Genomic DNA, 23,204 nt, shown 5'->3' on the forward strand with positions numbered 1-23,204 from the left:
CAATTCACTTATGTGTCTAAACCTGCCTGAAGTATTTTTTTTTTTTAATTGTGGTATACAGTATACAATTTTTTTACTCTTGAGCAATAAGCAGTAAAATCAAAGAATCTCCCGGTAAGTTGCTTTATTTTCTAATGACTCAAGCCTTTTAATGGATTCACTTTTGGAGTCATCACCCAATGTGGCCAGCAGCAAAATGAAAATAATTTGCCACAGCCTACCACCTACCATAAACAGGATGAATAATTAGTTGGGGTGGCTTCAGTAATTAAAAAAAAAAGAAAGGAGAAAAAACTAAGGACTACATCTGAAGTTGGAAATAACTCATGCTCAATGAAGAAAAAAACCTGTTCTAAATCACCTTTAGAAATATAAACAAAAATGATAATTTGCTTGTTTTGGTAAAATGGATATGGTATTTTTCAGGCGCTTTTTTGTTTGTTTTTATGTAAAAGCTGCAATCCTGCAGCAAGGGAGAGGCTGAGGAACCTACACCGAAGGGAACGAGACTTCTGGACGGATGCAAGACCACACATGGGGATTCTACTGCAGGATCGGGGCCAATATGTTACACTCAAAAAGAACAATCGGGAAAGGGATATGAATCACACTCGAGACAATATCTTCATTAAAATACATTCAGCATTTGAAAAAGGCATTGAAAATCAGTCCTCCCAGCTCTTAGAATTTAAAAGCCTACAGAAGAGAAAAATGCAGGTATGTAGTATATACACACACAAACGCACACGCGCAGAGATTTATGGGAGCTGTAAAGATCACTGGAATTCCTGACGCACACCTCTGCAGCCTCGGAGAGCAGCAAGATCATTTTTCATTGCTCTGCCTCCTCACTTAGGTGGTCTATTGATCATATCAAAAGTGATTTCACCGTTACATGCTCTTTTCTGTCTCCCAGCCAAAGCTGGATTGACACCCAGCGTGTTGATTCTGCTAATGAAGGGTTAACATGGTCTTTCTCTAAGTGCTGCACTGTAAAATAATTGGGATACCCATTAGTCCTGCAATAAACACAAACTTTCGCTGCCCGGGCCTCGATTGTTTAATTTTCCCAAACAGTGGTTTACCCTTCTGCATTTTTCTCCCCGAAGTATCACTTTTTCCCTCCTATTTAATTCCACAAGAAGTTCTCCTCCGGAGCTTTCTGTTGAATAAGCAATGTCTCGCAGGGTAACCAACACCGCCCACAGCTGTGTCCCACAACAGCCCCACGCCGCTTGCGTTACGTCTTTGGGAGGGTTTGGTCACGGTGCCTTAACTGCTCCAAACACTGCTCTTATTCATAAAAACGTGCGGGAGGAGGGGCTTCCAGCAGGATTCCTTTACCTGTTTCCCCACCACAAAGCAGTGAAATAAATGGAATGGGTCAGGAGCTACTTGGCCGGTAACGCAAAGCTACGGCTCGACAAGTCAATAAAAAAGCCAATCCTTTCCTCCCCGGCCACACGTAGGGAGCCAAGGCTGGAGGCAAACAATTTGGATGTGCCTACACAGGGAGGTTAATGAACCCCATTATTCAGGTATTGTGGGCAAACACTGTGAAGGCAGTAATCTAAATTATCAAAGTCTGAGTAGTTCTCCACTAAACAGCACCCAAAGTTCAAAAGTTTCTTCACACGGTCGGATTGATCCATATGAGAACAAACCCATTCAAACTTAAAGATCCTTGAATTGGGTCGGTCTCTTCTTCCAAGTAGCAGGCGACAGGACAAGAGGAAACGGCCTCAAGCTGCACCAGGGGAGGTTTAGATTGGATATTAGGAAAAATTCTTCATGGAAAGGGTTATTAAGCATCGGAAAAGGCTGCCCAGGGAAGTGGTTGAATCACCATCCCTGGCAGTATTTAAAAGACGGGCAGACATAGTGCTTAGAGATATGGTTTAGTGATGGTTCTTGTCAGTGTTGGGTTGATGGTTGGACTCAATGATCTGAAAGGTCCCTTCCAACCTAGACACCTCTATTAGTTTCTATGAATATCCACCAAAGATGATACCGTAAAAATAAGATGCATTACTGGAAACTACATAGGGCAGAATTCTAGTTAAATTGAAGCTAATAGCGAAGTCCTGTCTTAGAGATCTAGCTTTTTTTCCACAACTCCCAGAGAGTTTGAGCACTTTTCAAAAAAACACATATTCATGTTACAGCACCAACTACAGATCTTAGGGGAAGACCAACATGGTCCTTGCTTAATTTCCTGTCTTCAACCAGGTCAATAAAAAGCGTACCGATGGATTTGCTAATACCTCCTTCTTCTCTCCTCCCTTGGTGCCATTACCTTTTTAAAGTCTGATTGTGTATGTGTGTGTGTGTAGAAGAAAATTCAATCTCTGGAGAGTTTGCAGCTCAGCTCTTAGGTAAATTAAACTTGTTGCAGACAGAACATCCATCATTTAGGCATTTAGGCATCTGGTTTTTGGAGAACATCACCCTATAATAAACTTGGTGGTACTATGCATGCTGCAGGTTAGATATTAAAGTTTTACAGAATTTCAAAACGTGTAACTAAAGAACTGTTTTGCTGCAATTCTGTTGCCCAGCTGCGGTTGCACTTAAAATAATGAATTCTTGAGCAAGTAGCACTGATGACCCAAACCACGTAAATTTATGAAAAATAAACTCCTCCAACAGTCCAGCTGTATTTCAGATAGGGTTATAGATTCAATGAGATTTTTCTCAAGCTACGTCTCCTTTCAGGCTTCCACCTTTTCAGACACATGCTATTTTGCCAACTTCCAAAAATACGTGCTGTGAGCACCTTATTGCGGTAGGAGTTCTTAGATGGACAATCACAGAAACTCAGTGTAATAAAACAGAAAGCAAGAGGACAGGTTCCTCTGTACCCCTACTCCCCAAAGTACGCTTCTGGGTCACCAGTGTTACACAGAGAGGTCACATCTGCTGGTCACAAAATAATTTGGTCTATATATATGCCACCTGGCTTTGAGATTCCCTACCAAGGGTGTCAGCTAGCTCTGCTGGTGGCTTTTGTCCTGGGGATATCACACAGTCGAGTGCCTCCAAACGAACATAAACTAGGCCTTGGACTGATAATATCCTACACCAAGTGATAAAAAGCTTTAGTGGAGTCAATTAAATAACTGGATAACAAAACTTCTTCTATCCCTTAATCCTTTCAGGATTGTATTTTACAATCCACAGGTTATTTAATATATATTTTTTATAGACACACGCGTATACATATCTGAGCACGTATATGATTTTTTTTTTGAGAAAGTCACATATCTCACTCACTTTAAAAAATACTTAAGACAAGGGGCAACTTGATTAGAGTGGCAGGTCAGGTTTACAAGTTGAATACTGTTCAACCTGTCTTTCCCCTTCTCATGTCTGGTTTCCAGGTGCCAGAGCTATAATGCAGAACGACTCCGGAAAAAAAGCCCAACAGTTTAAGACAAATTTGGAGACCTAATTTCACAAAAAATGTATCTCCTGGTTCTAAGTCACAGAAGCACTTAAACAGCACCACTGAGTGGTACTCTGCTTCATGGTCTGGCATTAGTGTCAGAAACCATGTGTTTTGTCTTAAAAACTGTCCTTAAATGTAGAATAAATTTATCTGATGTATCAAAAATGACAGCACATACTTTTGCTGAAGTTTATGTCAACTGTGGTAGTAGCTGGAATGTCAACACCTTATCCATAGATAGGCTTTTTAAAAGCTTAGGTGTACGAAAAATGATTGTGCTCAGGAAAAAATAACTAGACAAAGAGAAACCATGATGCAATTGAATAAAAGTATTCAATGCTGCCCATCATTTGCAGTTGATTTAAAATTTAGAAGTCTATACGAGCTGTGTTTTTTTGTTTTCTTCTGTTTTGTTAAAAAAAGATAGCATCTCTAGTTCCTTCCTATACTAACTCAGTTAGCAATCTACCTTGATAACACTGGAGTGGAAAAAAAAAAAGCAGTGAAACCCCCTTCAAACATATCATTCAAATCATATCTAAAAAGTGGTCATAAATATTTTAGAACCCAAGCAAACTAATAAGAGCTAGGCCCATTAAGGATAAGATCTTTTACAACAAATTAAATAAAACAATTTATTGAAGCCTGGACTTGAGATAAACTAGATTTACTAGCTGACCTTTTATTCATTTAAAGAACAAAATTAGCTCTAATTGCATTAGAATGGAATCCAGTAAATTTCTTCTAATGTGGCATCCATGCAAGTATTGCTGTAATTGTTTACAACTAAGATGGAAATGCTTTGATTATAATCTACTTTCTTCTTGTTTTACTGTGCAGTTAAAACACTTGGAAAAAAAAACCCCTAAAGTAGAACAGTTTTTCCAATATTGGCTGCTCCATTCTTCAGCAGAAGTACATTTTCATGTCTATTAACCTAACGTTATTAACAGCTGTCTCTTTAGAACCGATGTGTGTTGTAAGAATATTTGCGCACGAGACAAGGTGGAATGTAGAGATCACTCTGAAACGAAGAGCAATACGCACTCGTATTCACAGGAACGAGAAAGAAGGAGACATCTCTGCCACTACCACCACTGCGTTCTACGTTGGCCCAAGCAGAGGAGCCAAGAAGCAAAATAATAGAGAATAAACTGTTTGCTACACTGCAAAGGCATTTTCCTGGCTACTGCTGCAGCATTGGAGTAAACTTGCGTTGCTGCTGTTGTGCTGTGTCTATGGTGTGATGTGAATCTCTCTATTTCGGTCACCATCAATCTGACACTTTTTCTTCAGACACCCCAAAGTCTCGGTGGCCTCACCAAGATCTGTAAGTACTTCCATTAAAGACTATGTTTTATATGAAGTTCCCTCAAATAAACCAACCTCCAGTTGAACGGGTACTTTAGTACTTCCAAAAGCCTCCACACAGCTCTTCTCTTTAAAAGAGGAAACCGAAATAACTCAGACTCTTTTCAGCAGTGCCCAGCGATGACACGACAAGGGGCAATGGACACAAACTGGAACACAGGAAATTCCGTCTCAACACGGGGAGGAACTTCTTTCCTGTGAGGGTGGCAGAGCCCTGGAACAGGCTGCTCAGAAAGGCTGTGGGGTCTCCTTGTCTTGGAAATACTCAAAACCCACGTGGATGCGTTCTGTCCAACCTGGTCTGGCTGACCCTGCTCTGGCAAGGGGGTTGGACGAGATGATCTCCAGAGGTCCCTTCCAACCCCTACCATTCTGTGATTCCATAATTAGTCCATCTAGTTTTTACTCACCAAATTCTATGAATCTCCAAAAACTTTTCCCATACCTTTCCATGGCCTTTCCATGGTATTTTCAAACAATCCCAGAGACATGAGGTTCAGGTTGGATATTAGGAAGAATTTTTACACTGAAAGGGTTATCAAGCATTGGAATGGGCTGCCCAGGGAAGTGGTTGAGGCACCATCCCTGGAGGTGTTCAAAAGACAGGTTGACATGGTGCTGGGGGACATGGTTTAGTGATTTTTTTTTTGTCAGAGTTAGGTTGATGGTTGGACTAGATGATCTTGAAGGTCCCTTCCAACCTAGATGATTCTATGATTCTATGATAATTGAAACACAACATTTCTACATGATAATTACCAGACATTCAGGACTTCATTATCAACACAGATGAAATGTAAGTTTAACTTTCCCTTAACATAACACAGCACAAAAGCACAGCTTTGGTTCCTGCCTGTTACGAGCTACTTAAAAGCTTGATGATCCTACTATGGTCTCTTCTACTAATAACTTCAAAGAGAGGTGGCAGAGACTTCTGGTATTCCTTCAGAGATCTGTAATGCTTTGCCATGGAGCCACACCAGTCCTTTTCGTAATGATCACAACACATGAAAATTAAAATACGCTCTGAGTTCAGCCTGAATATTAATTATTCAGGATGAAACCAGAAGTATTACTTGGAGCAGGACAGCTCTGCTGCGAGCCCTGCCGTGTCAGACACCAGATCGACACGCAGTTCCCGGAGCCACGGGCCACAAACTGCATTTACTTGTGTAACGGCAAATTCCTCCCTGGATTTTGCCTTGGAAAACTATGACAAATCCTAAAAGCTATTACAAAGCTCTGTAAGTTCTTGTTTGCCATCAGCCAGAAGGTGCAACCGGGCGATACAGCCGTTACACCGGGACAACTTTAGGGTGCCGTTATGGTGGGCAGCAAGGGGAGGTATTTAAGGTAGAAAAGGAAAACCAGTAAGCAACTGGAGATGGAATACTAATGACCCAAACCTCGTTTGGTCATGCAGTCTAAACCAATCTCAAGGACAAGTGTCATGTGGAGAAGATGAAGTTCCCCTTCTAGGTCCAGTATGGACGTTCTAGACAGCTGGAGCTCAACCACTTTCTAGCATTTCCTACCAGTTGCCTCCAGGACTCCCCTGCCCCTAAAGATCTCGGCCTTGGTGTTTAATTCTCCCCTATTTTGTCTAGAAACTTTGAGCTAAGTCAGCTTTGTCTAACTCCCATCCTGGAGTCGGGGTTTAAACTCTAGGCTCTGCCATGCTAAGGATCACAACACCTGAGGTCCTCAGATGGTAGCCAAGGTGCCACTAAAGATGCACAAAGGAAACTGGGATAGAAGCGCGTTTCCCAAAAGGCCATAAAGCAAGATGTCAGTGTCTCTGACCCAGCAAGGGCTGGCAGAGCTGACTATGATGTACCTGTATGATCTGTAGTGAACACAGGGAATCTGTACTCTCTCCTCAAAATGTGTGTGGGCATGAGAAAGACTGGGGTGAGATGAGATGGGAATCAAAGTCAACTCTTTGGTGCTAAAATATGGCTTCAGAACTTTAATTTAGAAGTTCTGCCTTGAAAATACGACTTAATATTAGGGCCATGAAGATGATCAGAGGGATGGAGCACCTCTCCTATGAAGACAGGCTGAGAGAGCTGGGGTTGTTCAGCCTGGAGAAGAGAAGGCTCCAGGGGGACCTTATACCAGCCTTCCAATATCTGAAGGGACCCTACAGGAGAGCCGGAGAGGGACTCTTTGTCAGGAAGTGTAGTGACAGGACAAGGGGTAATGGTTTTAAATTGGAAGAGGGGAGATTTAGATTAGATATTAGGAAGAAATTCTTTACTCTGAGGGTGGTGAGACACTGGAACAGATTGCCCAGGGAAGTTGTGGATGCCCCATCCCTGGAGGTGTTCAAGACCAGGCTGGATGGGGCTTTGAGCAACCTGCTCTAGTGGGAGGTGTCCCTGCCCATGGCAGGGGGGTTGGAACTCGATGATCTTTTAGGTCCCTTCCAACTCTAACCATTCTATGATTCTATGATTCTAATTTTCCCCATATAAGCACTTGAACAGTCCTTGAAAAAGAATTTAAAAGTATCTGTAGCTCCTCGAGGAGGAAAATGGATTTGTGGGCTTTAAAGGAGAGTCACTCAAATCGGCACAGCAGGACGGACAACTGTTCTGAGAAAGCAGGAGCTTTTGGGCAGCAATCTGAGGCACAGAAATTTTCAATCACACTCAACTATTGTAAAAAGAAGAGAGCAGAAATGGTTGAAGAGCAGGAAAAAGTCCTGATATTTGGGGTGGGGGCGTCCCATAGAAACCAAGAAGTCCTGTAGCAACTTCAAACCAGTAAAAGTCAGTCACCTACTGGGGAGGAGTAGGACAGCACAGAAAAAGAGAATAATCATCAAAGATGCCAATTAACTTACAATGCAGAAAAATTTAGCAATCAGGAGATTTAGTTCCTAATGGCTATAAAAGAGAACAAACTACATTAGCGGTTTTTAATGCGATGAATGGAAAGGAAAAAAATCTGTTTGGTGCTCATGTTTATTACCATCAGACATGAAAGCGTGCTCTGGGCCATTAAAAACAACGTGAAAAACCTGATTAAAAGAAACCCTTCACATACAACACGGGACCAGCCTAAAAAGCCCAGCGACGCCATGGTTTCCCCAGCCTCTCCAACCACCTGCTTATGCCGGATGATCTCAGGGTAGGGATCATCCTATTTATGCTCACACAGTATGAAGTAACTATTATTTGTACAAGAACACCCGATAATTAGGGAGCTAATGAACCAACATTTGAAATGCGTTAGGTACACTCATGAATAATCATCAACAGTCATAATAAAACAGATGCGTGTAAAGGAATTTCCACTGTTATGTTTTAAAGCATAAAACAACTGTTGGCTGAGGAGCGTGATGAAACTCAGCTGCAGGTTACAGTAGGGATAACCATCCATTACGGAAGCCTCACTAAATGTCACTGGAGGCAGCATCTGAGTCTAGATGGAGTCTTGTAACCCATAGCCTAGAAAGGCACGGAGTGGGAAATACAGTAGGATGGATGGAAGAGTACGGGTCCCACTTGGAGAGGGGAAGAAAAAGGGGAAAACATCCAAAAAAGGTTCTATTGGTAAGTGTTCTGCTTCATTTTTTATTAGAACAGTCAAAAGATGTCATAGCTGTATGAATATCATTTGCCACTAATTTTTAAGCGTTTCCAACTGAAAATAGAAGAGCTGCCACAAGTGAAAGAGGATGAACCGTGGTGAGCAAACATGGATTTATTTGTACTTACATTTTGTCTTGGCCTGCGCCCACTCTCAGTGTCAGCCGAGGAATAACCGGTGATGGAGCCGGAACAACTGGTTCCACCTTTATCTGTACGAGGGAACACAATCATCAATCAGAGACTGCAAGCAGAGTCCCAAAATATATTAATTACACGAAAGCACTGATGGAGTTGACCAAACGGAGTATATTGGCTTAATGAGACAGACCTATGACAGACTGATCACCGCTCTCTCACGCTTCGCGCCGTGGCACGTATGGTCAGAGTTTGCTGGGAGCTCCCAGCCACAGCAAATCACAAATACAAATTCTAGACTAAAAAATCAACTTGAAATTTCGTTCCATTTCTACCTGCTCATACACTTTGTTAACACATCTTCCTGATTTAGTATTTTTCTAGAGACACAAAAAAACCCCACTATGTTTCTAACCAATGACATGGAATGCGTTGATCCTAGCGCTCAAACTTGGCAGGTACCCATGGACATTTGCACTTTTTTCTGACATTTAAATTCAATTATTTCCCAGGTTCACCACATAAATGTACTGTGACCCTCTTGAATCAAAATTAGACACAGAGGAAGCAAATAAACCCCAAGCACCAACACCGAATACTTTATGAAAGTGCTTACCCACATAGGTATAACAGGACCACTGCTTTTTAATGCAATTAAGCTGAGATTTCTAATGGCGATTTTTCAAATGCCCTGGTTTCCCACCTCAGTGTCTGGTGGAGTTCAGATCGCTTGAGTACGTCCTTAAACTCTTTGATCCAGCATCTGCCAAAATCATCAACTCCCACTGAGCTACTACTTTGCAAAATCTGATGTACAGAATCATTTCAGATTTTACAGTTGACACTGAAATCATTCTCTGTACGTACATTGCTCAACTTATATCCATGTATACGAGAGGTGTATATACATTATATATGCATATATATATAAAGAGAGGGAGATTGATCTCATTTTGAGCATGTGTGCCATCGTATTTAATAAAATATCCACTTAGCTGAATCTGGCCCAGCAACTTAAAGAGACAAAAATAGTATGTGTACGCTAGATGGAAACCCCAGCAGCTCTCAGTGGGAGAAATCCGGTTGAAAAAGCTTTCCTAAAGAAAGGGAGGGCAAACACTCAATTCAAAGCACAGAAAGCAGAGCGGGAGACAGCAGCCCAGAGTGGGAGGGCTCAATCAGGACTTGGATTGAGGAACGGTGATGACAAAGTCCCGTGCCACACACCTCACCCAAAGAATCGGAACTGCTCGTTAGGAGATGTCTGCTCCAGAGAGAGAAGGGCTGCAGCCTGAGTCGTATTGCTGTTTTGACACATTTAACCACGCTTTTCAATAAAGCTCTCCATGGATATGTATGAGCTTACTTCACATTCTTTACTCTTTTGTTTATATAGCACAATTTTTTTGCTATGTCATTCCCCTGGAGTGTTGCAAGAGGTTTTTTCCTCTGGAGGTCTTCATGCATGGAATAATTTCACTGCCACTTTCCCAGTTAAGTCTCTAAACTGCTTTCCCGGCACCTTAACCTGTAGCATCATCCACTGGATAGAGACATGGAATTGAACCTTAGGTACAGAAGGATCAGGCACATGCCTTAGGTAAAATTATTTTACTTCCCTTCCTGCAGGTTTGTCCTCCTTCTGTTGTGCTTATTTCAAATGCAAAACCTTCTAGGACAAGCACTGCTACTTAGCTTCCAGCACACAGCACAGCACAGATGACCCACATCATCCATCCTTTCACAGAATCACAGAATGATATGGGGTTGGAACGGACTTCTGGAGATCATCTAGTCCAACCCCCTGCCAAAGCAGGTCCACCTACAGCAGGTTGCACAGGAACGTGTCCAGGCGGAATGTCTCCAGAGAAGGAGACTCCACCACCTCTCTGGGCAGCCTGTTCCAGTGTAAAGTAAAGAAGTTCCTCCTCATGTTTAGGTGGAACTTCTTATATTCAATTTTGTGCACACTTCCCCTTGTCCTGTCCCTGGGCACCACTGAAAAAAGACCAGCCCCATCCTCTTGACACCCTCCCTTTAAGTATTTATAGGTGTTGATCAGATCCCCCCTCAGTCTTCTCTTCTCCAGACTAAAAAGACTCAAGTCCCTCAGCCTCTCCTCCTAAGAGAGATGCTCCAGGCCCCTCATCATCTTTGTAGCCCTCTGCTGTACCCTCACCAGCAGTTCCCTGTCCTTCTTGAACTGGGGAGCCCAGAACTGGACTTAATCCTTTGTATTAAGGTCTTTTGTATTATTATTTGTATACCACCATTTGTTGTAAACAATGGTGGGGTGGGCTCACATGACAGAAGAAAAGCACATAAACCACTTTTTTATGCTCGGATACCAACATCGCAGCCTGCTGTGAGAGGAAAACTGGGCTCCACGACAATCCTAAGTCTTATCCCTTGATAGAGAGGAGAGGAAGCATCTTTCTGCAACGTGGGTTTGTGTGTAGTGTTTGCGTGCCTGGAGCAGAGACAAAATTAAGGAGTTATCCTGGTTTTTCCTTTACATCGATAACAGGATTTTGATTCGCAAGGGCACTTTACTTTGGGGCAGCCCTAACCCCATGCAAGGATGGCTCCGTTTCTCACGAAGCAGTTCCTCAACTGCTTTTAGTTTCCGGCTCGGTGTATTAAGGTTGGCTGAAACTGGGTCAGCAGCTGCTTCGCGAGCTGCTCAGTCATTCCTCCAGCCCGCCCCGTGATCTCCAGCCTACAAGCGGGGTCTAACTGCTTCCACCGTCTGCTTTTAACGCATGCGAGGCAGCTCCCCGGCTCCTTTTCTACCCCAAAACTTACTGTGGAGGACAAAGCTTCGGGCAATCCCTTTGCAAAAGCTCTTCTTCCTCAGTCCCAGCACCGAACCCTTCTAGCACGCAGCCTTCGGCTTCTGCTTTCTGCCATTTACGCAGAAAATCGGTCGCTGTTCTGTGTATTCCAGCAGCTCCAGGCAGAATTAGGGGGAAAACTTGATAAAAAGCTTCAATTCCCCCACCAGGATGGGATGCACATTTGGGTAATAACTCTTAACAGTACTCAAAAATGGAAACAGCACTGTTGATTCACTTTTTTGTTTAAGTATAGCAATATTAGAAAGAAAAATCTGGTATTTTCTACTGGCACCAAGAGCTGAAAGTGCAGTTATCCCCAGAACTCATCCCTCGGGTTGTACTCACACCTCCCAAGCGGCCGCGGAGGTGACGGGTCCCGGGCAGAGACTCGATCATTTGCTCTTCGAGCGCAACTGCCGGCTAAATAAGTCATTGTGTGATCTAAAAGCTAAATTAAGGAAACGTGTACTTTTAGGGGTTAAAAGGAAAGAGCAGCATTCGGGAGTAATACTGGGAATTGGGGCCAGCAGAAGAGCATTTACAGTGGATTACTAAGCTTCCCAAATCACCAAAGAGGTAAAGTCCAGCAATATAAGACTCCTTTGTAGCTAACTAAAAATACATTGTCAGTGGATTTGTCCAGTTTTATGTATAAGCAATACTTCTTTCACCTGAACTAATACTAGTAGTCATATAAGCCCCTTATTGCCATGTGCTGCATTTTTTTTGCTAATCTTCAAGGATTTAGCTTCTTTGCCACATACCTCAGGGCACCAACTGATAAAGCTCTAACTCTCCATTTTTCCAGGACACCAGCAGTGCGGCCTTGCAAAAAATGAAAATCGCTCAAGAGATTTAAAGGGGAAATTTATTTTTAAAATCCTGACTTGCAGCAAAGAGGTGGATTTAAAAAAAGCTTATCTATCAAGAATCAGTTTAAATTTTAATTCTATCTGGGGACTCTTTCATGCATTCTAGCTTTAAAGTTTATCTTTTGACAGGGACTTTTTGCCAAGGTAATGGGCAGCTTTGTCAATTTAATTTGTCCAAGTTTTTATTACTGCTGAACTCCTTTTCCTAATATATATATGTTCGGTCTATACCAAAGCGTTATCGGTGTGTATGTGTTCGTGTATCTGTTTTATTGCTCTAAAGCAAACTAGGTATCGAGATTTGCAGAAGAAATATGAAATTGGTTATGTGAAAAACAAGCAACTCATTGTCTCTATTTTATATATACGCTTTTAACTCAAAAAGAAAACCCCACAGAAATTCTCAAGGAAATACTGACAAAACACCTCAGGCGTGAGGGGAAGACAGACAAAATAGAGAATCCATGAAAGTGTTGCTGCAGCCTAAAACCGGACATTAAATTAACAAGGACAACTGGGCCACCAGCCTGTCAGTCACTGGTTCATCCGTTAGTTCTCCAGATCACCCAGATCCTGCACTGGAAAACCATTTGTCAACTTAAAAATATATGTCGAGTTTGGAAATGAGCAGTTTGTTTTACATCCAGCAGACAGCGCAACAGGGTACGGTGGCAAAAAGGGAATGTGAGGATGTCCCAAATCTGAGCTTGTACCAGTGGAGTATTACACTCAAAGCAGAATATAAAGAGCATCTTTGTAAGACCAGAACTTATATGGTTCTTCCTAATGTTAAGGACAGAGATTTAGGAAATCTTCTGTATCCAAGGTTATCACATATGAAGGCAACCTCTTTCTTTTCTTCTTTTTCCTTCTTTTTATATTAACAATTTAATGTGCATTATAAGGTGACGTGACAAAAAATGAGAGCAAACCCTGAATTAGGGGAGCCGTTTCTAATGGGATTTCCAATCTGATAACATGCAAAAATGCCCGTTTCATTTCTTAAACATACTCTCAAGATTAGCTGATATTGGAAAGAAGAAATTATCTTTGGCTGATGTAAATCAGTAGGAGTTACAGGAGCAGAAGGAGCTCAACCCACTTGAAAACTAGCTCTCGTCTCTCTCAAGCATAAGACTCAAAATGAAAGGTGACATTTGAACGTTTAGACCATATTTTGAAAACAAATTTCTTACTTCAAACAAATTGGAGCAATAAGGGGGTGGTCATGCTAAGAGAGGATTCAGTAGCTCTTCTGAACATCTGAGAAAACCAGTGGACTTGTTTGTTCGAAAGCAGGTTGCTCCTCGCTTCTGTCCACCTGGGAATTTACAGGCTTCTACAAGCTTTGACACAGTAGACTTTTAGAAACTAAATTTCAAGTTTATATGAAGGGTGTATGGCTGCTGGCCCTACTAGTGGAAATCTACAGAATAAAATTTGTGCATCGCGACGCTACATCCATTCGTTGTGTGTGTGTGCTGTTGTTGAGTCTGAGCCCCAGCTTTTCAAAGCGAAAAGTGATTTGAGGAAAACCAGAAAGACAATCTCACATTTCAGATTCACAAAATTGAACTTCCATTGTTTTGTCTTCCAAAGAGATGGGACAATCCCCCTGAAACTCCTGGAGGAAGTCTTCCTTGGAGCTGCCATTTTTAAAAAACATACCAAACCTGTAATCACACATCTCCTCAAAGCTCTTAAACAACACTCGGCAGCAAATACGGGAATCCATGTGCATTTTTCAAGCAAGTATTCCATCTCAACTCATCTAAGCAGCTTACCTTTTCATGTTTGTGTTTCTCTTTTTCTTTCTCTTTCTTTTCTCTTTCTTTCCTCTCCTTTTCCTTCTCCTTCTTTTCCTTTTCTTTGTCCTTCTCCCTTTCTTTCTTTTTCTTCTTCTCTTTTTTGTCTTTCTTCTTCTCTTTTGGTTTCTCTTTGTCCTCAAAGAGTTTTTCAGGAAGCATTGGCGACAAGGAAGGTAACATGCTGGGAAGCCTCATGGCAGCTGGTGTGCTGAACAAGGGCAAAGACATTTCTTTGGGAGGGATCACAAGAGGTGCTGATGGAGCCTTTATCTTATCTTCCTTACCCTTATCTTTAAGTTTCTCTTTGTCTTTCTTATCCTTGTCTTTTTTGCCTTTCTCTTTCTCTTTCTTTTTATCTTTATGTTTTTCTCTCTCTTTTTTGGTATTGCCATCTTTCAACTTTACTTTTGTGTCAGCATCCTCAAAGTCCTTTAGTTTGAATTTATAGGGATCGAGATCATCATCTTTGAGTAGTTCCTTCCACTGAAATTTCGCTTCCTTGTTTCCTTCCTTGTCTTTATCCTTCTCCTTGTTCTTTTCCTTCTCCTTGCTCTTCTCCTTATTTTTCTCTTTATCTTTTTCCTTTTGCTTTTCTTTCTTCTTCATTTTTGTCTTCAGCTCTTTTTTCAATTTCTTTTTCACTTCTACTGAGGAAGCCAACTTGGTTTTCTCCTCATAGACTTTGAGAAGAGGTTCTGGAGTTGGTGGTGAAGCAGAAGGAGAAGAGAAATAAGTGAAGCTGGTAGGTGGATTAGAAGGTGTCCCCATGTTTGCCTTTCGAATGACCTCATCGATCGAGTCATCCATTGTCCATGAAATGTCTGAACTTGAAGTCCCACCTGAGGGAGGTACTGGAGTTGCTCCTGCCTTATTCGCATTATTGGCAGAAACAGAAGGCTTAGGAGTTGGAGTCTCTGAAATAGAAAGTCTTTTAGGACTGGTAAAAATTTCCCCTTCTGATTCGGAACCGGAGGAAAACTCAAAGGGATCCGGTTCTCGCTCTGCACACGCACGAGCAATCACAGCATCGATTGAATCATCAATGGTCTTGTCCATTACTGGTAGTTTCTTAGCCTGGTTTTCAATATTTGGCTTGGGGGCAGGCTCAGGTGGCATCTGCCCTTGTTTTACTTGAATGTTTTCCTTTCCTATTTTGTCACTTAATGCAGCCAGAGGGGTTCTACTTGGTGTTTCAGGCTTGACAGGTGGTGGGGGAACATGAACAGGAACCTTTGGACTTTTAGGACTTTTTGGGCTCTTGGCGCGACCTGGTGACTTTTTTTCTTTGGATCCAGTTTTTGGTGAACGTATAGGACTTCCAGTTACCACTGGCGAGGGCGTAGTTTTAGGTGATTTTGTCTTCTGTCCTGGAGAACTTGTTTTGGACTTTGTTTTGGGTACGAACGGCTTTGACTCTAAAGTTTTGGGGGTTGGCACTTGCGATTTTGCTATGGGAGCCAACATTGGTGGTTCTGGTGAAGGAGGGGCTAAGTCTGTATTGTCCTGAACGTGAACTGGAGAAAGCATTGGTGGTACTTTTTGTGTATTTATTGAGCTAAGAGGCTCACGTGGTTCCAAAGCTCCATCCAAGGCATCCCCTTTGGAAACAGACAGTTTTGGCCGTTTCACGGGTGGAAATTCCTCAGCATCAGGACTTTCTAATGGTCTCTTGCTCAAGTAGTTCTCATCATTAATTGCCTCATCCTCTTCCATATCTCCCTCTTCTTCCAGTGGGACCTGCATGGCCTCCGCTGATGTACCGCCATCGGTAGGCACCTGTTCCTCTTCCTCTTCTGTAACAAAGAACATTTTTAAAAAGCATTAGGATAATTAAAAATGTGTTTTACAGAAACAAACAAGCATCAGAAGAAATGATCACATGCATCTCAGCCCACAATGGGCCACCTAACAGCTTCTTATTGCTCTACTTGGAAGGAAAGTGTGGCATCTCCTCTGTCTTGCATCAGCCACCATCACAACTGGCAGGTGCCCTCACCGTGTAACATCAAACCCGTGAGCAAAGGATATGAGGGTAGAGCTGACCAATGATGGTAGACCTTGTGGAGTGGGTCCAAAGTGTCAGTTCTATCTAAAAACGTCTTATTTCTTACAGCGGCTGTTTGGGTTACAGTAACGTGAACCTGCTTCATTCATTTCAAATGAAGGGAGAGAGGTTGAGGCATTTTTTGCTGTAACAAAGTGGATGGTGAAGCATACATCAAAGTAAAATTCACTGGAATTAGCTGTCTGGCCTACATATCACACAATTTTGACTGCAGATTAACTACTGGGGAAGCGTCTTCCTAAACCTTGTTTGTTTTTCCTGAAGCAGCACAGTCTGAAGGTTAAAAAGCAGAAGACTAAGCCCCATTCAACGTGCTGGGTTCTGTCCCTGATACCATCTCAAGAGCTTGCTGCACAGGGATGTTATCTGTTATGATTCCATGGGAACACCCCAGCATCGCGTGTGTGCCTGTCGGTTTGGATGAGGAGCACGCCTTTGAGATGCATCTCCCCACCGTCTCCACTTACTGTTGTTCTGTTTACATCATGGAGCAACCCTGGAGTCCACGTGCTGGCTTCCTGCTCTACTGAAACCAAAATGAAAGATGGGAGGAATAAACCTAACGTGCTCCAGTCCTAAGCGGGCATTCAGGCCCAAAAACCAGCTTTTGAAAAGAAGATGCACAGGGTGGATGGACATCAGGCACCAACTGTTTTAAGCCAGCGTGGACATCACCCGTGTGATTGCTCTGCTTTTTTTTGTTTAAGAGCAATTACCTTTTTTTCCCTACATATAACACCACCTTCAGCGCTACACATGTGACATTACGGTGCAGAGAAAGGGGAAAATTCACTTGAGATCTCCCAGCAAATCCACGGCAGGTTTGAGAAGAAGAGAACCTCTGATCTGCCCAACCACAGCCAAGCACTTTATCCTCTCGGATACACTTCCTCACTTTCCAAATGGAATTATCCAAGCAGGAAAAAGGATTCTTAGTCTGGAATAAGAACCAGCGCACCGGCGTTAACCTGACACATTTATATTTGCTGTAATTATGTCATTAACCGACCTATGCCGGTTAACATTCCTGTGTAGACAACCTCACTTCACTTCACCCCGTGTCTCTGTTTACCCACCTGCAAAAACGCATGACATTTTGTCTAGCAGGGTTTCCACGGAAAGATATCAAGTGCTCTAAGATCCTCATATGAAATACATAATAAAAAGCATTTATTATGACGGTGGATAAAACCCAACTTCTTAACGAGCAGGTGGTTTTAAAGAAGCAAACAGTGAGAAACTTGTAAGCTTACACCATTTAAAGCTTTGTAAGATGGCATCTTTCTGAAATACCTCTTTCCGAGGTGTTTATTTTCAGGTTTTCTCTGCTGGCGTTTCTCTACTGTAATGTGTCAATGCTCTGATTTAGGAGAGTTGAGTCAAGAGCCCTGGGCTGCAGCACAAATCTTGCCAGCATCACAAATTAAGTAAAATGAGCTAGCAACTCTGGCTTTTGCCAGGGCCCAAAGGATTTACAGCAGCCAGCCCGGAGAGGAGACTTTTGCCTGAGGATAAAGTCTTAGCCTTCCGTGAAAAACAGAAACGTTAGAGAGTTAGGTTTTGCCTGGCTGGGCACTGACATTAAATATTTTTTAAACTGCAAAGTTAGAGTATAACTGAGAAATCACCGTGGATCGAGCCTGCACCTGCTACTGGAGGGGAAAAAAAAAGCTGCTTCCAGATCATGGAAGTCATTTCAATCTCTGGTTAAGCTGTTGCAGAAATCAACCGCCTTCATCTGCTCCAAACTGTTTTGGGGATGAAGAACTAGCATTCATCAGATGTCAGACAGCACTGGCTGCTACCGAGCAATTCCCTCCCAACACCCTTCAGCCTGGTTCGCCACTGAGAGTTTGTTTTCGCTTAAAATTTGAAAGAGCGATAAAATTTAAAACAAACGCCCTCCTTTAACATCGGGATTTAGAGCCTTCTGCCTCAGCTACAAGATGAAAAGCGTAGCCAAATTCAAACATTAGGGGAGAAAAGGGTTGGATCACGCAGACGTTAGAGATAGCAACATAAACCATTTTCATATAAAAAACAGGGGGATAAAAAGAGACAATAAAGCGGAATAGAAACTAGTGCAACGAACCGTAAAAAAAATTACATTTGCTAGAAAAATCAGAACATTTATTTGCTAAAGATTTCTGCCCGGTGTCCGCTTAGACAGCCACTCTGTCGCACCGTGTCTCACGGGAGCGCGCTGCAATAATTCATATTTTTGTAACTCCTTCTCATCCCAAGGTGCTTCTCATGTTTTACCTACTCAGGATTGCAGAAAACCAGCAGCTGCTGGATCAAAGGCGAAAAAAAAAACAATTTCAGGGAGAGGTTTGGAGAAGAGGGACCGGAGTTATGCGCAATACAAAAAAAAAAATAAAATAAAAAGAGCAATGCTTATTTTTTTTTTAATAAGGGCAAGTAAAGTTTGCAGCGGGACCACGGAGCTTCTGTGATCTTGTGTGGAGGTGCCAGGGAAGGGCAGAAGAGGTTAAAGTGCAGTTTGTAGAGGTGAGGCTAGAAATTGGGGTGTCTTGGCTCCGGCTTTCATGCACATTCCTGCAAGCCACAAAGACAACTTAGTAAGGAAGCAGAAGCATTACCATCCCTTTTAGACGGACTTGGATTCCCCCAAAACATCTGGAAAAAATTGCCTGGGTCAGTCCTGAACAATCCAGGGACTAAGGAAGTTCACGAGCACTTAACTACCGACACACATTCACCGCTTTTCAGACGTGCTCAGATGACAATCTCGGAATCCTATCGTGGTCAAATGAAACCCAAATTTCTCTTGGAAGAAGGCCACGGCCTGATCCTGGGCGAGGACTGGTTTTCTGCCAGGCAGCGTCTTTCAAACCTGAGCCACCGCAGCTGCGGCCGTGGCAGAAAACAATAAAGTGCTTTTTATTTCGGGGGGGGGGGGGGGGGGGGGGCAGTTTTATTAAGAGAAAGCAAAATCTCTGTCTTAGATTCAAGAGCTACAGGCTGGTTTTCCTCCAGAAGGATTCACACCGGAGCAGGAGCCAAACAGGGGAAAACGTCAGCTTTTAAGCGTAATCTGCTTGCCTTGGCAACGAGCGTTTAAAACCGCGCAGCCACTTTGTCACCTTTGTCCATCTCAGTCGCCACCCGCCACCTCTCGACGCCCAGTTCTCTGCGCACGGGATTGCTTTTTAGCTCCTTTTACTGCCACCTTTCCCTATCTCCGGCCACCTTATTAATGATCCGACTCTTTGAGTTAGCATCTACAGGTCAAACGGATATCACCTCGGCCATCTGCCCTAATAACTCTTGCCTGTAATGAAAGGAGACTCGAGCTGTTTGGGAGGTTTCTCAAGATAACAGCGATATATATATATATATTTAATTTTTTTTTTTTTTTTTTTGGTTGTTGTTAGAGAAGTCAGTGCTGGATCAATATTAATGCTCACATTACTAAAGCTCTACGGAGCAATTGTTTATTATGTCAGCCGGCCCCATGCGCGGAGCCCAGGTTACAGGAGGGATGGGTTCCGCTGTCGCAGTCATGGAGAATTTGTCCACGGCTGAAATAAAACAAGCTGGCAGCCCTTAGCAGGCTGCTTCCAAGAAAACGGGTTGTTAAGACGGCATTTCTTCCTGGAGAAAATTAGAGGTGTGACATCTAATCGTGTCTACGTAATGAGGCAAGTTCTTCGCTTTCACGAAAGGATGATCTTGAAGTCGAGGGAGGAAGGAATCCACTCCTCTCCTGATCTCGGGCAGGTCGCGCTACCTACCATTGTCTTCCCATCTGACACGCCATGATAATTTCATCTCACAGAATCACAAGGGGTTGGAACGGACCTCTGGAGATCATCTAGTCCAACCCCCCTGCCAAAGCACGTCCACCTACAGCAGGTTGCACAGGAACGTGTCCAGGAGGGTTTGGAATGTCTCCAGAAAAGGACACTCCACCACCTCTCTGGGCAGCCTCCGCCAGTGCTCTGCCACCCTCAAAGTAAAGAAGCTCCTCCTCAGGTTTAGGTGGAATTTCTTACATTCAAGTTTGTGCCCATTTCTCCTTGTCCTATCCCTGGGCACCACTGAAAAAAGACCAGCCCCATCCTCCTGACACCCTCCCTTTAAGTATTTATAAGCATTGATCAGATCCCCCCCTCAGCCTTCTCTTCTCCAGACTAAAAAGACCCAAGTCCCTCAGCCTCTCCTCCTAAGAGAGATGCTCCAGGCCCCTCATCATCTTTGTAGCCCTCTGCTGTACCCTCTCCAGCAGTTCCCTGTCCTTCTTGAACTGGGGAGCCCAGAACTGGACACAGTACTCCAGATGGTGCCTCACCAGGGCAGAGTAGAGGGGGAGGATGACCTCTCTCGACCTGCTGGTCACACTCTTCCTGATGCACCCCAGGATGCCATCTCACTGAGGCGCTGGAAAAGCTGAACTTGATAAATACGGAGCTCCTGGGGATCGCTGGACAGAAAGCGTTAGAATCCCAAATGTCAGCTGTAGGGACCTGTCACTTCAAATGCTGGAAAATCTCTGAAGCTGAACAGTTCAGGCAAGAAACCGAAGCTCCTGCACCTTTTAAATGAAAAACCACTAAAAAAAGCACAAAATTTCTTTCTTTGTACATCATGTTCCTGTAGCACAGCAGGGACTCCAAAACCAAAGGCTTATTGAATATATACCTTCTTAATTTGGCCACGGCTCAGTTTCAGGACAGCAATACTCAACGCTTCAGTAATGAACGTCCAAGTTCACGATGATCGAGGGACTATTTGTCCCTAAAACTGACACAGGAACAGAAATTCTGTCTTTATTGCAGAAAAAGAAGTGCAACCACCTGTACCACGCTATCCCGCTCCCCCGGCTGCCTCGTTAAAGGACACGTTACTCTTTCAAGAACAGGTCAGATGAAAGCAAAGCCAGGGAAAAATAGATGCAAAACTCTTCTGATTGAAGAGAAAGGCGCCTGTGTACAGGCATTCTTCAAGCAAGAAAACCTATTTTTTAATATACACATATAGAATATCTTGAGTTGGAAGGGTCTCATGAGGATCATCAAGTCCAACTCCCTGCTCCTCGCAGGACTATCTAACAGTAATCAATAAGAGCATCATCTAGATGCTCCTTGAACCCTGACGGGATATAAAATTAAAATTGTTATAATATTGGTCATTAAAAGACTTTTTACTTGGTAGCTTCAGAGACAGCAGCATAAGCCCTTAGAGCTAGACAATGTCCTAAGGAACGTGGCACAGATTGGGACACAAAGCTCGGGCAGGTAACAGTTCCTAGGGAAGCCAGCTCTTGGTATCATCGTAACGCAAGATTTTGGCATTTGGAATTTGATGTTGACTTTAGTATGCGAGATAAACGGTATCAGCTGTCAGAGCAAACCTCCTAAGGATACAACCCTGAATGAGCAGATGTTTCCACGCAACTCATACCTGCTTATTTTCAACAATTAAACTTCTTCCATAACCCTTTTCTTTTTAAATGGAATTTGAACATTTTATTCTCCACCAGAATGCCAAATGGCCAAATAAAGATCTATCAGCAGATCATGCATTTCTTTCACGCGCATTTCTGCTCATTTTAGGTCTCCGGGCTCCTTTGCACTGTATGGTACCAAGTATCTAAGTATGGAATATGAAAGCGTCAGGGTTTTTAAGGAAAGTTAGGACTCGTGAAAGGCAATACTGTGGCAGTGCCTACCCCGAAATCTTCAACCCATCCTTCTTCCTTAGCATACGCTGAAGATTTTATACGCAAGCCAGCTCAGCCTCTCCAACGCAAGAAAGTCATCGTTCCCACCCAACACATGAAACTTTTTAGTGACAAAAAAAATACTCAAAAACTTCCTGCAGACTTCCAGAATGATTTTCCTATTGTCTATTTAAAGCATGAGATTAAGTCAAAGATAATCTTTTGGGAAATTTTCAGTCACTAAGTCAAGAGCATAATATCCCTATCATATCCTAATAAGTAGGGGTTTTTGACTTCTCTTAAAAGTGAAAAGATTTTTTTTTTCGCATGCCATGATAGGTTTTATCTCTTTAACTTGTAATAACAATGGCCCTTTCCCAAAACAAACAGAAAGTGTGCGTGTTGTCCATAAAGGAAATTAATGGAAGAGCGACAAAATTCAATCCTGATATCCCACAGGCCAATATCCTGCTACCCTAACACAAAATGAACACACTAAGATACCTGCAATACATGCTGAGCTTAAAATGCCAGATTTTATATAGATATATGTGTGTATATATATGTTTTATATATACTATTATTATATGTATCATTTCTCTGCCATATGAACACAATCGATCGCTGATGTGACTTGTTTACCAAACAGGCGATGCACCAACAGATTTCTCTTTTACTGTATAAAGGAGATCAATCGACCTATTACCAAGCCCTGACATTTTCCAGTTGCCACTTTCCACAGGAAGAGAGCTGGTAAGAGAGCACCATCGAGGAGCTCATCTTCCAGGTGTCTCAAATTTTTCCACTGACATTGCCAGCGAGTTCCTTCCAGCGCCTTCTCAGTACGTTCTGAATTGCAGAAACCACAAATACATCAAAAAAAAAAAAAAAAAAGAAAAAAAGAGAGCGCTTTCAGGAGCGGCCAGTGATTTTGCATACATAACCGAAACACTGAAGAGGATGTCAAAGATGCCTGAAGTTGAGCATCCAGACTCGTTAGTCACATCAGGAAATTTTGGCCCAAATGGCTGGGTGGTGCCTTCAACAACCGGTGTTAGCCAGGATTGTCCTTGGAGATGTTCAACAGGATTGAGAGATCTGGTATATACATTTATCAGTCACTCCAAAAGTAGTTATTAACCTGTCCAAGAAGCTGTAAGTGGTCAACAAGCCCTTCCTCCATCCCTAATGACAAAATACATCCATTCATCTTGAAATAGGGATGACAGCAATAATCTGGTTCAGGACTCAGTAATTTCCAGACCAATTTAGTTACTTCTCCACCCTACTGAACAACTGCATCGCACTCCAGATTAGGCATTTCTTGGTATGAAATCAATGAAGATGAGCTTTTGAACACCAGCATGAGAATAAGAAATCTCT

General features: G+C 42.7%; 1 protein-coding gene across 1 annotated transcript in view; it reads right to left on the minus strand.

The window, feature by feature from the left end:
• Positions 1 to 23,204, minus strand: part of TAF3 (TATA-box binding protein associated factor 3) — a 129,747-nt gene that overhangs the window by 16,508 nt on the left and 90,035 nt on the right. The window contains exons 3-4 of the mRNA XM_074144584.1: positions 14,047 to 15,863; positions 8,545 to 8,627 (exon numbers count right to left, since the gene is read on the minus strand). Of these exons, the coding sequence (XP_074000685.1) occupies positions 8,545 to 8,627; positions 14,047 to 15,863 (1,900 nt within the window). The remainder of the gene's footprint in view (positions 1 to 8,544; positions 8,628 to 14,046; positions 15,864 to 23,204) is intronic.

The sequence above is a fragment of the Numenius arquata genome, chromosome 2 (genome assembly GCF_964106895.1).
Source record: "Numenius arquata chromosome 2, bNumArq3.hap1.1, whole genome shotgun sequence".
Lineage (NCBI taxonomy): Eukaryota > Metazoa > Chordata > Aves > Charadriiformes > Scolopacidae > Numenius > Numenius arquata.